This window comes from Anthonomus grandis, chromosome 14 (assembly GCF_022605725.1).
Source record: "Anthonomus grandis grandis chromosome 14, icAntGran1.3, whole genome shotgun sequence".
Lineage (NCBI taxonomy): Eukaryota > Metazoa > Arthropoda > Insecta > Coleoptera > Curculionidae > Anthonomus > Anthonomus grandis.
This window is the reverse complement of record NC_065559.1, coordinates 13711878-13730771: the sequence shown is the minus strand read 5'-3', so window position 1 is coordinate 13730771 and position 18894 is coordinate 13711878. Positions and strand designations below refer to the sequence as shown.

Genomic DNA, 18894 nt, shown 5'->3' with positions numbered 1-18894 from the left:
CTCTGTGGGCGAAAACAATGTAGAAAGTTCTAAGGATTTCCAAATTATTCCATTAGTCTTTATAAGGAATAGCGTAGCATTTTAATCAGATGAGTTGTTTATGTTGGAAACAATTTGGTTTGAACTTTTTTTTTCTGTGTTTTGAGAACTCTTTAGTATCTATTTTCAAAGCTCTTTTTTATTCTCTTTTCATGTATTTCTACTATTTATTTTCTTCTTGCTATAATTTCTTTGGTACGTATAAATGCACGTTCCTTACCTAATAAATTTGATATATTCAGAGACTACATACTCGCACACAACTATAGTGTCATCGGGGTCTCTGATAGCCATGTTTTCATAGTGATATAAGTGATCATTTAATAAGTTTACCAGACTATAATTTTGTGAGGCAGGACAGAAATTCTAGGGGTGGTGGCGTGGGCCTATATATAAAGAAAAATATCAAATACTCTATTATACTACAAGAAAGTACCAAATTTATTGAACACATCTGGGTTAGGTTATTCTTGGGTGATGAAATCTTCATATTAGGCCTTCATCCAATATTAACAATTTTTTTAATTATTATGAGGAAATATTGACAGAATTATTTTCAAGCAATGATGCACTCTTTTGCTTTGGGGATTTTAATATTGACATGGGAAATATGGGCAACAAACTAAGTGAATCTTTACAAAATATTACTGACGTATTTGGTTTAAAACAACTTATCTCAAAGCCCACAAGAATAAATAATTATAGCTCATCTACTATTGATTTAATATTTTATAAACAGGATAACGTCATAGATGTTGGCACCAAAGATATACAGATATCTGATCATAACCTAATCTTTTGTAAAATTCAAACAAAAAAGAAAAATGTAAAACCATTATATAGTTTAAAATTTAGACGTCTTAACCTAATTAATAAAGAACTTTTTTAACGCGACCTTAAAAACATTTCCTGGAACATTTTTTATGAATTAAATAACGCCAATGAAAAGGTAAATTTTCTAACTTCAAGTTTATTCAGATTGTTTGACAAATATGCCCCTTTCATCAGTGTCAATCACAAAACCAAACCATACTCACCACGGATTACAGATAACATTCGTCTTATGATAAAACTTCGAAATAAAGCACTTAATAGATTCCGAGCCACTAAAAACCCCAATCACTGGGTTTACTATAAAGAACTTCGTAATTTGACAACATCGGCCATAGGAGCTGAAAAAAAGCTTATCTGAATACCGTCTTTAACTACCACTAAGCAGAAATGGCAAGAACTTAAAAAAATAAACATAATAAAAAATAGATCAAACCACATTCCAGAACCTGTCCATGAATTAAATATTTATTTTTCAATGATGAATACCAATAATCAAAACATACATAATGAAACATTATTATCCTATCTAAATACCAAGCTCAATATTATAAATTCATTTTCTTTTATTTCTGTGGCAGATAGCGATATATTAAAAGTAATTTATAACCTAAAATCAAATGCAATTGGCCAAGATAAATTAAATTTAAATCCTATTTTATACTGTTGTCCATTTCTAATTCCTCATATTAGACATCTTGTAAACTTTTGCTTGATATCAGGTATATTTCCTGATTCATGGAAGCAAGCCAAACTTAGTGTCCATTGTGCAAATGTAACAACCCTAAGGAATTTAGCGACCTTCGATCAATCTCTATCCTTCCTTGCTTATCCAAGATTTTAGAAAAAGTAATGGAGACTCAGATTGGCACTTTTGTAACTTCTAAACAATATTTTACCCGTTAAACAATCCGGTTTTAGACAGGGGCATAGTTGTGAGACAATTCTTGCTGAGGTCATGTCTTCAATACTGTGATCACCATATGTATGCTGATGATACCCAATTAATTTACAGCTTTACTGTTCCTGGTACTGAGGAAGCCAATTTAAAAATAAATAGTGATCTTCAGTATTTATACGAAAAATCGACAAATATGCAGCTTAAACTTAATCCAGCCAAATCCGTAGCAATTGTGTTTGCCAGTGACACCGAACGAATATAGTTAATGATCTACACTTAAAAATAAGAAATGAAAAGATAACAATTAAAGATAGTGCAAAAAACTTGGGTTTAATTATAGATCATAAATTACGATTTAAAGAACACATCACTACAAAACTTAAAATAGCCTATTTAACCCTAAAAATCTTATCTTATCTTTTATGCACACAGACATTATTTAAATCAAACAACAAAAAAAACATGCGAATCCTTAGTCTTATCTCACTTTAACTTTTGTGACTCAATTTATGGCCCATGCCTGGATAATGGAACAAAACATCGAATTCAAGTTGTTCAAAACTCCTGTCAAAGATTTATTTTTGGTATACGAAGACGCAACAGCATTACTTATAAGCTTAAAGATGTAAAATGGTTAGATATGGCAAGACGTAGAGAACTTCATTCAGTTTCTTTTTAATATAAAATTTTAAAAATCGCACCCCTCACTACCTTTTTAATAAAATTAAACTAAGAACTTTAGCACATCATGTAAACGTAAGACAAAGATATCTTGTTGACATTCCAAGACATCATAAGGAAATTTTTAAATCATATTTTTCCTATAATGCTGCCAAGCTGATAAATAAGTATAAAATTAGTGATTTAACATTGTCAGTCTGCTCATTTAGAAATTCAATTTGGAAAAAAATGTTTGTTTAATATGTAACCTATTTAATTATACAATATGTGACGTAGCGCTGCATTTATAGTGTCATCTCTTCTTTACGCCTTCTTTTCTTTCGATCTCTCTTACTGTTCTCTCTCTCTTTCTCCCTCTTTATTTTATTATTATTTTTATTATTATTATTATTATTTAACCAGAGTCAACGCGAGTCAGGCGAATCTGACGTTGTCAATAAAAAGAATGTATTAATGACCTAAACGGGTATTCATGGGATAAGTGTGTGCGCGACAGTGTTCCTGAGTGTTGTTTTTTTTCCTGTGTTAATGTATCTAAAAATACCCCAAATTTTATTCTGAAACCAATATAAAATTTTTAAACGTATATAAAACAGTAATATCTTTACAAGAATTTAATGATTTCTTTATAAGCTTAGTTCATGCAATATGCAAGTCTCTTTAAAATTACGCCACCTTTTCTTTAAATTATATATTATTTGATCTACTTAATCAAAACGCACCGATATAAAAAAATCCTTTTAAAAATATGCGTCTTATAAAATAGAAATTGTCATTAGTTAATAATTTTACATAAGCAAAGTATGTTGCAATTACTACTAAAAATCTTTTATTTCTAATATCCTAAACGCGTAATGTAACAAAAAGACATGAGTACTTTTCTGTGTATTTTAAAGTTGAATAAATTACTCTAGTAATAGGTTTAAAAGTTGTCCGTTCAGGTTCAAAGTGACAACAAGAGTCAAAGCCTATCATAGATCATTCGGTGTAGTCTTTATCCATATTAAAATTCCCCGTCAAAACATATTTCTTTTTTGGTCTCAGTTTTTCAATGTATCTCTCCACTGCCAGAAAATTGTCAAAGTTAGCTTATGATTTTAAGTAAATGCAACAAAATTCTGCATGATTTTCATAGTTGAATTCTGAGAGTGCTGATTAATGGGATGCAATTCTTCATCACATATCCGTGGCGAATCAAACCAATTTAATTTGTTTGTGTGGTTCATTTGGGTGTTGTGTGTACATGAGCTCTAGGGTTTTCTCCTTTGTTGGGGCTTTGAAGGTTTAAAAAATTATTAACAATAGCCCGCCTGGACTAAAGGCTAGCTTAAAGAGCTTCTTGAGTATAGTTTTCATTTTCTTACACCTGCATCCCTCGTCCAAGTTTTGTGACTAAAGAAAGTTTACGATTGAATAGGTCAATCTTAGAAACAAGTCGTAAAAGAGATATGTATTCTTTTTTTTTTGGACAATTGAGCCTACTAATGACGTGGGTAGGCTTTCTTGTGCAAGTTTGTGTCTTCTCTTGCTGGTTATCAGATTCCAGCCCGATTTAATGTTTTTGTCGAGTTGTTTCTTGAATTTATCCTTATTCCAATACTATCAAAAATATATACATAGATATTTTTAAGTAAATTTTGGTTCTTCCTAACGATTTGCGTAGCATCATAGAAATCATTGGCCTTAAAATAATTATTAATCACACCAATCTTTTTATTATTTTAACTTACATCCCACCCGGACGTTTTTCAGAGGTTTTTGAAGATGTTTTTGATTACATTTCAACGCTAACGTACCTTTACAATTCAAAAATTATGTTTCTAGGAGACTTTAATATTCCAGAGTACATTTTGTATTCGAAAGGAGCTAATCCGTCATTTAGAGTTAACCAACTTAATAATTTGTTAGAATTTTTTTATTGGAAACAAATAAATTTTATTGAAAATATCCAGGGACGGCTTCTGGATCTTGTTATTACATCTCGATCAGATTCAGATCTTTGTGAAGTACAGAGATTTCTTAGTTAAAGAAGAAGATATTCATCCAGCCTTGTTGATTAAGTTTAGATATAACCTTGACAAAAAATAAATAGCGGTAAAGTTGAAAATATTTTTTATAATTTTAAAAAAGCTGACCTAAGAATTTTATATCAGAGCTTTCTTAACATTAACTGGAATATATTGAAATCTGTGGATAATATCAATTCTGCCGTCGAACTTTTCTATAATAAAATTTATAATTGTATTGATAACTGTGTCCCTAAAACTGCCAGGCGCAAACGATCTTATCCATCCTGGTTTACCTCTGAAATTATTGAATCAATTAGAAATAAACATAGCTCGTGGAAGAAATATAAGCGTTTTCATCAACAATATGATTTAACTAAATTTAGAGAGCTGCGATCGAAAATCAAAAAAAGATATTGAACTGTCACACATACAATACTGTGTTATATTAATAAATGAGTTGAAAAAAGCGGTCCCAAAATTGAGCCCTGTGGGACTTCAGAGGCGGCAACAATCTTTGCCGAGCTTCGACCATAGCATTCTACGTACTAGGGGCGGTCACTCAAGTAGGATCTAAAAAGATTCGTTAGGCCGGAAGAAAATCCATAAATTCGATCGAAGTTGTTAACGAGAATGCCATGGTCAAGTCTTGAAAATAATTTATTTTCCCAACCAAACAATTTTTGGTAGCTAATTCAAAGCTCACAAAATAACAATTTGTTACCTGAAAATATGACTGACCAACAGGGAATGATTATGTCTGATCCTCAAGCTATTGCAAACGCATTCGCAGATTTCTTTAAAAGTGCATATATTTCTTCCACTGCTACACAACCTGGCAACAATGCTCAAAACATATTTGCAGATACCATCATTATATCCAGATTCACGGAAGATGAAGTATTACGAGCTCTTAAAACGATTAAACCAAAAGCAACTGTTGGACCCGACAAAATTCCTGCTTTCATTCTCTATGATTGTGCCATAGCTTTTGTTAAACCATTAACTTTCCTTTTTAATTTAGCGTTAAAACAAGAAAGCTTTCCTGATCTTTGGAAAATATCTAAAATTATCCCTGTACACAAAAAGAGTGACAAAAATCTTATAGAAAATTATCGCCCTATAACAATAATTAATAACTTTTCTAAATGTTTTGAACGTGTTCTGCATACTGCTTTATATCCATCAATGAAACATCTGATTGACAGTAGACAACACGGTTTTATGAAGGGCAGGTCTACCACAACAAATCTAGTTTCTCTTACTGAATTTATAACTGAATCAATAAATAACAACTCTCAAGTTGACCTCATATATGTATACGGACTTTTCTAAGGCCTTTGACCGACTCGACCATGGCGTTCTCGTTAACAACTTCGATCGAATTTATGGATTTTCTTCCGGCCTAACGAATCTTTTTAGATCCTACTTGAGTGACCGCCCCTAGTACGTAGAATGCTATGGTCGAAGCTCGGCAAAGATTGTTGCCGCCTCTGGAGTCAGTCCCACAGGGCTCAATTTTGGGACCGCTTTTTTTTCAACTCATTTATTAATAAAATATCTGATGAACTTTTTGTAAATAGTCTATTATACGCGGACGATAAAAAAGTTCTTTATAGAATTAACAGCATTTTGGACTGTATTTTACTTCAAAGTGACTTAAACAAACTTAATGCATGGTGTAAAAATAATAACCTGCCTCTAAATGCTGCTAAATGTAAGGTTGTTTCTTTCAGTTTAAAGAAAAAAATAATTATTTATGACTAATACCATAGACAATGTCACAGTCCCTAGATCAACAGTTTTGAATGACTTAATAAATGCGATGGAGTGTACCCAGAACTCGGTTTTCCACATGCACGGTTACTGGCAAGATTTTTCTTTCATTCTTTAGAAGATAGAAGAAAATCTGCTGATTTGCAGTTTCTATATAAATTAGTAAACAACTTAATCGACTTGCCAGAATTATTACAAGAACTGAACTTTCACATACCTCGCATATCAGCCAGAAACTCACAAACATTTCACCTACCTAGACCAAGGACTAACATTAACAAATTTTCTCCACTACGCAGAGTCTGTAACACATATAATTCTGTTCAGGGTCAATGTGACTTATTTAACTGTAGCATAGCAGATATCAAAAAAGTACACTATTCTTAGTAAAACTTTGTTTTTTTTATTTTCTCATTGTTTTTCTTTTTAAGCATTTCCTTATTGTTATTGATTGTAAATGTGTTTTTTTCCCATTCAGTAATTGGATGTATTTCTGTTGAATGGCATAAATAAAATAAAATAAAATAAATAAATGTATTGTTTTGCTTGTATAGGTATTATAATATTTATTTGACAAGATATTATTTGCAAATTAATTTGTCTTTTTGCGTCGCTTATACCCATTTAATCTATATCAGGCATCTTGACCTGACAGTTTCTTATTTCGTAATGGAATACTCGAAAAACTAAATTTAATTTGGGGGGCTTATACCAGTATACTTAATAATTTGTACTTTAACTTGCAGTATGTTGTATCTGTATTAACTAATTGTACGATGACTATAATTAAGATAACTTTAATTCCCTTTTTCAGTATAATCTGTAGAAAACTTACTATTTTTTTAGTATTGTCTGATAGCAGGCTTAGACTGGCTAGACCTAATGTTAGTCCTAAGACCGAGCATGATAGAAGCAGTCTGTGATCGCTTAACTGAAAGCTTTAACCGTCAACCTCCATTTATGCAACAGTTTTTCTATGTTCAACTATTATGTATTAAAACTTCCTTATACAGGTTTGTATTAATTCTAGTTGATAATAAGACTGAGGACTAATTATGGGTTTTTTTTTAGGCTCAGCGCCAACAGTCAAGCAAAAGCCAACGACCTGTCAAGCTTCTTAATGCTGCATAGCATTTCAACCGCATTTAAAAGTCTACTGAGGCCAAGCGAAATGAATAGTCATGAAAAAAGTCCAGCAGATTCCCTTTCAGGTAATTTTATTCTTATTTCTATATATAAATTGCGAACATGCAGTTAAATTAACGCAAATAACATATATTAGAGAAAAAGGCAATAACATAGCAACGCCGCTTGACCGCATTGTTGATTTCACCAACACAAGAAATCTTTACCAGTGACGTCGTCGAGAAATATTTAAATGATAAATATTTTTTAATAATAGCTTATGCTTTAAACTATAACCAATATTACCGTTTATGAACTCTTTTATTATATGTTTTTTTAATGTACTTCATTAGAGTAAAGGTACTAATAAATATTAATAAACGCGATTCTAGGAACTGAGATTCAAAATAATACACGAGATGTTCACCCAAGCGTAAATCAGCAACGACTGACTAACAGATGTTTATGCCAGGTTGTGGATAGAATAGTATTTTCTTACAAAGTTATTCAATATCAACTTTACACATTTTTTAAATGCAGGTAGTAAAAGCCGTATATGCTATATTGTTATGTAGTTTTCTCTATTTAACTTATCTCCTCTTAAAAGACAGAGACAATTGTTGACAGAGCAGTTTTTTGTAGGTATACCGGTATAGTAACCGTTTTTAACAAGATAATTAAATATTAGCGGTTTCTAAGATTTTTGTAGAAATAAAAAATATCTCCTGGTAATGAATATTTTTTTGTAACCATTATAAGTGGAGATAAACAAAATAAACAAATTAATTATGACGTGATATTAAAATACTGATTTTCTTATTTACTTATGCAAAACAATAAAAAAATTATAATAAACATTTTACAAAAAAATAGAAAAGCAAAAAATTCATAAGTAATATGATCTGTGCATTGATTCTGGTTCAATAATGTCTTTTCATGCTAAGGATTAAGTTACTTAGATCTTCTTGGGGAATTGATATCCAACACGGTGGAAGAACTGAAACAACCGATTTCGGTTTTGAAACTGATTTTGGCCCTATAGAACACTTCGCTGAAGCATGTCCCGGCATTGCTCTATAAGATTGAGATCAGGTGATTGAGCTAGCCAGTCTAAAACATGAATGTTCTGCTCTTCCAAAAAATTTTGTTTGATTCTAGCTGTCTGTGGAGTGGCATTATCATGCATTAAAATAAAATTTGAACCAATATTTTTGGCGTATAGAGCAATGTTCTAGAACCTATAGAACATTTCTAGCATAGCGGTGTGCTGATAAGCTCGAAGATCTTGCGCAGATCTTCGAGAATCTGGATATAAGCGAGATTTATCAGTAAATAAAACATTTTGCCATTGATTTTGCTCCCAAGTGACATGTTCCTGAGCTCAAGCTAGTCGACTGTCGTGATTTAAGGGTTGGCATCGGCGAGGCCTTCGATTTACTTCTGTAGTTTTTTGGTGCTTGGCTTGACAAAGAAAACAGTATTTTTTTGTGAGCAAAATATTTACAGATTACTTTGGTATTTGTTTAATGGCGTGGTTTTATCGCAAGATATGGTTTAGTGTTTCCAAAGTTGAGTCAGTTATTTTAATTGCTTGTAAGACTCGTCAAAAGGAGTTGATATACCAAAAAACCACTATAAAAAATTGTAGTACGAATTTTTGGTTTGATAACTGATTATTTTGTGCGGAAAAGTGGCCCGTGTTTTGCAAAGAATAAACTAGTGAAAATAATACTTGTGAAATGCAGCAGCAGCATGCAGGTTGTATGCGAAAAGGTTGCCTTTAAGAAATTATTCGTCACGTATGTTTGTAAATTTAGTTATTTAAGTTTCACATAATAAAGTGTGGAAGACAATACGACAAAAAAAATATTATCCTTATCATTATCAACGGGTACCACCGTTACAACCTGAAGATTATCATAGACCTAGAAGAGTCGTATTTTGCTAGTGGCTTTTAAAACAGTTCGAAGGAATGAATATTTTACGAAACTAATTTTGCAGGCCATATTTACACAATATGGTGTGCAAAATTTCTACAACAATAATATTTGGGCAGTAGAAAATCCGCATGTTGTAAAGAGCTTTAATTTTCAACATAGATAAATGTTTGGACTGGCATGGAAATGGCTTGTATGCGTGTATGTTTATTGAACCCTACTTTTTTCCACCTCGACTGATCGGTGAAATTTATTTAGTTTTTTTTCGACCCAATCTGCCACAATAATTGTGAGACAAAATATGTGGTTCTTACATAACGGGGCTCTACCACATTTTAGACGACAAGTTCATGAACATCTAAATAATGAGTTTCCGAATAGATGGATAGTGCGAGTTTCGCCCAGCAAAATTGTGTGTTAATCGATAAAATAGGAAGAATTTTGAACAATTTTTGTAAAAACGGTAACCATTTAACTCAATAATATTTTTTTTTTAAATAATTTTTAATAATGTAGTTTCAATATCTTTTATTATGTAACTTTGGTATACATGATTTTTGGTATATTAACTTCTTTTGCGAGTTCTACAAGGTATAACAAAAATGACTCAATTTTAAAAACACCCTGAATAATATGTCGTTAAAAAATATTTTATCAAAATAATATTTTTTTTAGAGCAGGCAGAAGGTCAAACAGACGTAGACAAGGTGCTCGTACACTTGGAAGCTAAAGAATTCACAGTGGAGCCATCGACTTTACAAAGTTTACAACAGCTTATCCAATGGGTAGCCGACTTAGCTTTAAATTTACTTGTGAAGGTGCCCGACAGTAGACCCTCTATCGGAAAGTCGTACGAACTAATTAAGGATGTGAAAGCTTTAAATATGTTGCGGGAAATGCTCGTTTTTATAAGGATTTGGGGGTTATTGAGACCTGCTTGTTTGCCGGTGTTTATACGATCTGATGCTAGTATGGACGTTTTAGCTTTGTTGTTTAGGTAAGTTTCGTATAAATTAATTTAAGTCGAAATTTACCTTTTTTCGTAACCTTAATATTCATGTTGAATGCTAGTCCTCAAAAAAGCTTATATTGCAAATTTGAAAACCTCTTAAAATTCTGATGTAGTAGTTTTTTTGTTTATTAGTTAAAACACAACATTACTTAAGTATATTAAAATTATATTTTTATTTTATTATTAATTTAAAAATGTTCAAAATGACCATTGTTTTCAAGAGTAATAAATAAATAATAATATATTTTCAAACTTCTGACGTACATTGGCAAATGTTTTTCTGAAAATAGCTTGACATTCTTAAACTATTATTTCCGTCATTTGCTTTATTGAGTCAGGTTGCACTCAAAAACCAAAGATTTTGTGTGGCCTCAGAGGAAGAAATCAAGGGGCGAGAGGTCCTTATATATAGGATATTTAGGAAGCTTTTTTCCAATCTATTGATTTGGATAATTATTTTCTAGCTATTGCCTAACCATAACTACATAGTGAGGAGGTGCCGCATCCTGTTGTGCATGAAATAAGTTTCCGTCTAAAGATAAATTGCCGTGTGCGTCTCTCTGATTCTCTAATACCCGAACTATCAAAGGTACGATAGATCTTTCTAGTATGTTACATACATTTCGTACTTACTACTACAAGCCCACCCTCATAGAAATTTTACAATTTGGATATAAATTGTCGAATATTTTAAAAACTATATACAGGGTGTTACTTAAAGGTATGCCATAATTTAAAAGGGACATTCCTGGACCGATTTTAAGTCGAAAAGTTCATATAAACATGGGCCCTAAAATGCTTAGTTTTTAAGATACAGGGTGTTAAAGTTTTATTTTTTTTCGTTTTTAATAAATTTTTCAAATACGGTTTAAAATATTGAACTGAATTTTGGCACAGGATATTATGGCATAAAAACACATTTTTTAGATGTTCACCTACTTTTTTTTAGCAACCAGTGGCGTAGCTATGATGAATTTTTAATACAATTTTACAAAAAAAATACTACGCCATTGACTTACGAAAAAAATTATGATTTTATCTTAATTATCAATCAATTATAAACAAGAAATTCCTCCATGACTTTTGCCGTAAATCTTACCGTTTGGGTGTAATCGTTAATTAAAAAAATGTCTTTTATGCATAAAATGCATCTTTAAAAATTATGGAAATAAATCAAGTTGGCTTTGCTCGTTGCCAGAAATTGTTTTTTGTTGTTTTAAACATTATGACACTTGCGTTAGTGATTATTCTTGACAGTTTTTTTTTATTACCCTTTGGATCTTAAAACGTTAATTGTACTAGTTAAAAAATGGTAGATTATTCTAATTTGGAATTATTCTAATTACTTCGAGAACGAAAAAGAAAATAAAGGGTTGCCTAAGAATGTACACAAAGAAGTAGCTAAAGCGCTTGGAATTAGTTTAAGAATAATGCAAAAGGTTGTATATGAAAACAAGAACAATCTTATTCCCAAGAAGGAAAAAAAGTGTAAAAGGAAGAAGCCGAAGACTAAAGATTTAAGTGAATGTGTAAAAATGGAAGTAAGGGATAGGATTTATGAACTATATAGGCTAAAAACAAATATAACACTGCCATTTCTGAGGGATGTTTTAAAGCAATGTGGCACTTTGGAAATTGGACTTTCTGCTTTATCAAAATTAATTAAAAGCATAGGTTTTCGCTATAAAAAAGACTACAATAGAATATATTTGTGTGAACTACCAAATATTGTGAGCCAAAGAATAGGATTTTTAAGACAATATACACAAAATGAAAAATCAAAGTTAAGGAAAGTGGTATTCTTAGATGAATCTTGAATATTCTCAAACGGGAGTGGAATTAAATCTTGGCAAGATAAATCTGTGAAAAGCGTGAAAAGAAAAAAAGGATGTGGTCAGGGAAAACAATTTATTATTTTACATGCCGGGTCTTCAACGGGATTCGTTGCAGGTGCAAGTTTAATTTTTTCTTCTAAGTCTAAAAGTATGGATTATCATGACAATATGAATTGCGAAATGTTTGAAAAATGGTTAAAGGAACAGTTAATACCGAACTTGCAAGAACCTTCCTTAATAGTATTAGACAATGCGTCGTATCATTCAAGAATTTTGAATAAACAACCAAATGGAAGTTGGAGAAAAAGGGAAATTTATGAATGGTTAGTAAACGTAAATCAGAATCCCTTGCCATATATGCTAAAATCCGAACTTTTTTCAATTGCAAAATCGCTGAAAAGACCAAAAATATATGCTTTTGACGAAATAGTACGTGAATATGGCCATGAAGTTTTAAGATTGCCACCATACCATTGTCAGTTTAATGCCATTGAGCTTATATGGGCAGGGTCAAAATCTTATTATGAGAAGCATGTGGGTGCTGGGCTTAGATCTGACCAGGTTGAAGCTGTTTGGAATGAGGCATTGAATCACATCACAAAGGAGATTGGCGGAAATCAGTGGATCACACAGAAAACATTATTAGAACCTGGTGGAAGAAAGAAAAAGTACTCGATATCCAAGTTGAACCATTGATCATTGCTCCATTTAAAGAAGATTCGGAAAATGACGAAGAGTTTTCCGACTCTGTTAGTGATAATGATAGTTATAATTAGTTTCTTTTTTTAGTCAAATTTGTTACTTCATTTTTACACATTCACTTAAATCTTCAGTCTTCGGCTTCTTCCTTTTACACTTTGTTTCATGCTTGGAAACAAGATTGTTCTTGTTTTCATATACAACCTTTTGCACCATTCTTAAACTAATTCCAAGCGCTTTAGCTACTTCTTCTTGTACATTCTAAGCAATCCCTTATTTTCTTTTTCGTTATTAAAATAATTAGTTTTCTTTTTGCATTTCGTTTATTATTTAGGTATGATTAAAAAGTACAAAATTTTTTTTTAAACAAAGCTAAGTAAATATATTGGTGAATGCACTGGGAGATAGATATGCCCGGCGCATTCTCCATTTTTTTAATAGTTAGTTTCAATCTTTTTTGCCTTGTAATGTGTAAATAAATAAATATTCATAAGAAAAGGACATTTTAAAGAACTGTCGTAGCTCCCCTTGTATTTATCTTTTCAAAAAATGCTAAGTAAATAAATTGGTGAATGCGCTGGGAGATAGATATGCCCGGCGCATTCTCCATTTTTTTAATAGTTAGTTTCAATCTTTTTTGCCTTGTAATGTGTAAATAAATAAATATTCATAAGAAAACGACATGTTAAAGAACTGTCGTAGCTCCTCTTGTATTTATCTTTTTAAAAAATGCTAAGTAAATAAATTGGTGAATGCCCTGGGAGATAGAAATGCCCGCCGCATTCACCAGTTTTTTTTTTAGTTATTTTTTTATCTTTTTTTTGACTTTTAACTGATATAAAAGAAAAGATAACACAACTTTTTTAATTTTCTGTGCATCAACGTATAGATTGGGTCGAACGACAAATAATTAATCATAAAATTAAAACGTCATTTTAAAAGTGAGATTGTAACATGAACTTGCCTTTAAACAAAGAAAGTAGTTTTCTGGTCTCTGACTGCACTGCATCACACACAATACAAATTAATTGTTTATCATTATACCAAAATGTATAGTTTCCCAATAATTATTACAAAAAAACACAATCACACATAAACAAAGAAGAAGACAAGATCAAATAATCGTTAAAAATTAGACGCTGTGCCCTGAAATCGACAAATTAGTATGTTATGCACATACATAGGGTCATGCTAAATCGTATACTAATTTCTCAAAAATTTAGGTAACAACCATTTTTAAAGGAAATATGTACAATTTTAATGAAAGGCTAGGGAGGCATTTTTGCTCTCATAAAAAAATATAAAATGCTTAGATTTAGATATTATTGCGTAAAGAAAAATTGTTATTGAGAATTCCGTCTATTTCGGACAATTTTTCAAAAAAGAAAAGTAAATATTATGTCTGGCAACTTAGTAGAATATCGGGGATTCTAGGCATATACCGATGAGGCGTATACCCAGTGGGCTTTATACTTATGGGCTTTTTCACGTCATGAAAGGAAATAACCAACGTATGTTTTACATGTCGAATCTCGGATATGTAGTATTCCGCAGACATTTTTACGGCGTTAAAGGCATCACGTCAGTTAATAATTATGATCTAAGGTGTACACGCGGCTTTAATATGTCACATGACGGCGTTCAACGTATTGTCAAACTCTCAAGGAAATAACATTTTGGCAGCCACTGATTTTTCAATTTGATTCATATTACGTGGTGACCTTTGAACCCGCACGATAAGAGCGAAGGCGACTATATACCCTTTTCACATACAAAGGGTTCAGGCATTGCTCCTTAGAGATTATGAACCGCGTACGCAATTTTGTAGATGGTATCTCCAAAAAGTAACACAACATCCTCAATTTGGTGCGATACATCTTGTTTACGGACGAAGCTAATTTCTCCAGAAATACAAGAATCAATTTCCATAACAATCATTACTGGGCTCAAAAAAACCCTCATGCGATTACAGAGACACATTTTTAGGAACAATTTTCAATAAACGTTTGGATCGGTATCGTATCCGATCATTTAATTGGACCATCTTTTTTACCAGGATGCCTTAACGGACAGAATCATTGTAATTTCTCCAAAATGATTTGCCTTTGCTTCTTGAAGATGTTCCTCTTCAGTAACGGCAACAACTTTGGTTTATGCATGATGCATTTATTACGTGAGATGATGCATTATAACATGAGCATTTAAATAGAGTCTACCAAAATAAATGGATAGGCCGTGGAGGACCACAGTTTGGCCACCTAGATCACCTGACTTAAATAGCCTAGATTTTTTTTGTGGGGACACCTGAACACATTGGTTTATCGGACACCAATTGTGACATTAGAAGAACTAAGAAATAGAATTATTGACGGATGTGAAACTATACGAAACACGCCTGGAACTTTCGAAAGAGTTCGTGATTCTATGAGAAGAAGAGCAGAAGCCTGCATAGAGGCAAGAGGTGGTCATTTCCAACATTTGTTGTAAATTATGTATATATGTATTGTATTTAATTGTTGTTGCTTTTTGTTCACCAGTTTGTAAAAAATAGCTTGAAAATAAATATTTGAAAAATGTACCAAATAAAAACTGAAAATAAAATCAAACTTAACACAATCAAAAATAATCACTAATGTCAGTGTCATAATGTCTACAACAACGAAAAAAAAATTACTGGCAACGAACAAAGCTAACTTGATTTTATTTCCATAATTTTTAAAGATGCATTTTATGCATAAAAGACGTTTTTGGATTAACGATTACACCCAAACGGTAAGATTTACAGCAAAAGTCATGGAGGATTTTTTTGTTTATAATTGATTGATAATTAAGATAAAATCATAATTTTTTTCGTAAGTCAATGGCGTAGTATTTTTTTTGTAAAATTGTATTAAAAATTCATCATAGCTACGCCACTGGTTGCTAAAAAAAAAGTAGATGAACATCTAAAAAATGTGTTTTTATGCCATAATATCCTGTGCCAAAATTCAGTTCAATATTTTAAACCTTATTTGAAAAATTTATTAAAAACGAAAAAAAAAATAAAACTTTTAACACCCTGTATCTTAAAAACTAATCATTTTAGGACCCATGTTTATATGAACTTTTTGACTTAAAATCGGTCCAGGAATATCCCTTTTAAATTATGACATACCTTTAAGTAACACCCTCTATTAGCAAGATAGATAATCTTATGAAAACCTTGATTTATAAGCCTAAATACGACAGATTTATAAAAAAATATTTTAAAAACGTTCATCATTTTTTCAATTCCATTTTTGTGCTTCTTTTTCTACCCGCATTTGTCAAATATTATGCAAATACAATTAAAGTCGATCCTCCTCTTTAAGGAATCAAATCCCAATTTAATAACGAATTGCTCTCATGTTTTTTAAATTACCAGGCATCCAAATTGGCGCCTATGTCAAAATACGTCAATTCATGTCATCATCCACCCCAAATTTGGTAAGAAATCGATAAACGTATTTAGACGCTACTTAAAAAAAAAAATTTAATTTTAAAACTTTGGCACCCTCTGGCGGCGAAACGAAGCAACTTTGGTATAGGCAAGTTGGCCTAAATCGTTCTACTTTTTTGGCAAGGAATTTGTAGTTAAGCGTTGTACACTAATTTCGCGGACATCCTTTATAATAAAATAAAAAAAGGAAAAATTAATTTAGGAAATAACGATATATTCGTAATAAACTAGACTTTAGCATAATAAAGGCCCAATCATTATGACCTTCAGCTTGAACGTTTAGTATTATGGTTGGAACCTTGGTTGTGACATTTAAATCACAAAACAGTTTATTCTCGACACGTCTTTTGTTAAACGATGTTAGCATTTTCTGGAGAAGATTAAAACTGTTTTAATTCAGTATCGGTTTAGCAGTCGTACAGAGTAGATGTCTATACTCGTAGGAGGCGCCGGTGCTCAGTTTTGTTTTGTTTTGATTTGTTTGATTTAATTTAAGTTGTTTTGATCTAGTGTTGCGTGTTTCCTAAAAAACTAATTAAGTTCTTGCATCAGTAAATGTTTTTGTTTTATAAACAGTTCCTGTTTTGACTAAATTTAAAATTATCTGGCTACCATTGACCTTAACTTGAAATAATTGAACATTAACCGTAGGACGTGCAATTGTGTGTTTTGTTGTACGTTTGTTTCCTGCGTTGGGTTTAAGTTCAAGTTACTGTTTACTTGCAGTTCCTGTTTTTTTTTTACCATTAATATTTATTTCAATTTATTAATATTTCCTTATAATCTAAAATGAACCGCAGTTTCAAATGTTGTCAAAAAAGGGATTTTTTAAATTATTGCTGCATCTCTTGTATTTCAATGTTCCACCCAAGTTGTCTGGAAAGAAATTCTGATGCCATAAAACTGGGAGGCTACAGGATTTTATGCTCACAAAGATGTCAAGATGATTTTAATGAAAGAGATCAGGAAGGAAAAATTAATGAGCAAAAGATTTATGATTTGTTGAAATAGAAGGATAGACATATAGAGAGAATGAGAAGAAACAGCATGGTTTTTGAAGATGAAGTGTCGGAGGCCGAAAAGAAGTTTTCCTCATCCCTGGAAAATCTGCATAAACGGAATGAAGAACTTAAAGTTGAATTGGAAAACTTAAAAATTAAAGAAGGTGAATTGTTGGCATTACTGAAAGTGAGTGAAAGGGTAAGTCTTAAGTTCAATTCACAAATTAGCGAGCTAAATATCCTAAATAAAAATTTAATTGTAACGATAAAAACATTAGAAAATGAGTCTTCAACCTATAAGACTGAAATAAACTTGCTACAAAAAGACGTAAACGACTTAACTAACTTAAATAAGAAGATGTTAGACTCCGTAAAGGTGTCGGAAGTTGAAAAAGATACCTGTTATTCCGACATTTGTGCATTGAAGGAACAGTTACAGATATCTAAATCTGTTGTTATTAATTCTCCAACACAGCTACCAACTAGGCCAAATACACCTGACGATAGTCGACCTCGGCTTGTCTTTGTTGGTGGAAATTGTAGCAGATTGTTCCTAAAACATTTACGTTTAAAGTTTGAAGCTTACCAAGGTCCAGTGTTTCCTGAAGCCGGGCAGTTCAAGCAGTGAAGTGATTAGGACAGCATCAAATTTAGTTAAGGACTTTACGAAAAAAGATTTTTTAATAGTAATGTTAAATGGAATTTGTTCTTCATCTGATGTTTTAAAAAATTTAATTCAAAATCATGTTGATACAAACACTTTAGTGATGACAAGCCCTTATACTTATTTAAACCATAATGTTATCTATAATAGTAATAAGGCCCTTTATCGTACTTTTCATGCAAATAATATTAATCTGTATGGGATTTTAGAGTCTAATCACGCCAGTAACTTTGGTTCAGACTTGGCATCAGTATTACATGCACATATTTTCAAATATTTTAAAATTAATATTTCATCGAATAAATTGTCTTTGAATCATCAAATTAATGAGTCTGAACTGATTACTGATCGTGAATTGAATTCTTTTTTTTTATAGACATGTCCACGAAGGTTGAATCTCATTCATGTTCATATTCTAGTAGTAAGATTGAATTTAGCTCTTCGAAAAACTTAAGTATCTTTTTTAATATCTGATTATGTTCCTATATCAAATTTTTGTCGTCAACAATCTATACATGGAGGAACCATGATCTTGGCTAGGCAAACAATTGAAACGACTTTTTGTAATATTGATAAGTATGATAATCTTCTGTTTGAGAATGTTTTTGAATTCTCTCTTTCTTTTTGTAAGCGTTTTAATTTATATATTCTTTGTGTTTATAAGCCACCTACAGGAGATATTGCTATGTTTCTGGACAAACTTGATTCTCTTTTATCCCAGTTGTCCCTACACTCTAAGGTTATATTGGCTGGTGACTTTAATACCAACTACACTGATGAAACCTTGCCACGTACTTCTCTTTTAAGTATTTTAAATTCTTACGACTTGAAAATGCACGTTCTTTCTCCCACACGAATAACTTCTTCATCTGCAACTACAATTGACTATTTCTGTACAAATTTTGATGA

At 31.6% G+C, this 18894-nt stretch overlaps 1 protein-coding gene across 1 annotated transcript in view; it reads left to right on the top strand.

The window, feature by feature from the left end:
* The window catches only part of LOC126744650 (mediator of RNA polymerase II transcription subunit 16), a 64011-nt gene that overhangs the window by 27078 nt on the left and 18039 nt on the right, over positions 1–18894 (top strand). The window contains exons 8-10 of the mRNA XM_050452160.1: positions 7081–7247; positions 7306–7445; positions 9972–10293. Of these exons, the coding sequence (XP_050308117.1) occupies positions 7081–7247; positions 7306–7445; positions 9972–10293 (629 nt within the window). The remainder of the gene's footprint in view (positions 1–7080; positions 7248–7305; positions 7446–9971; positions 10294–18894) is intronic.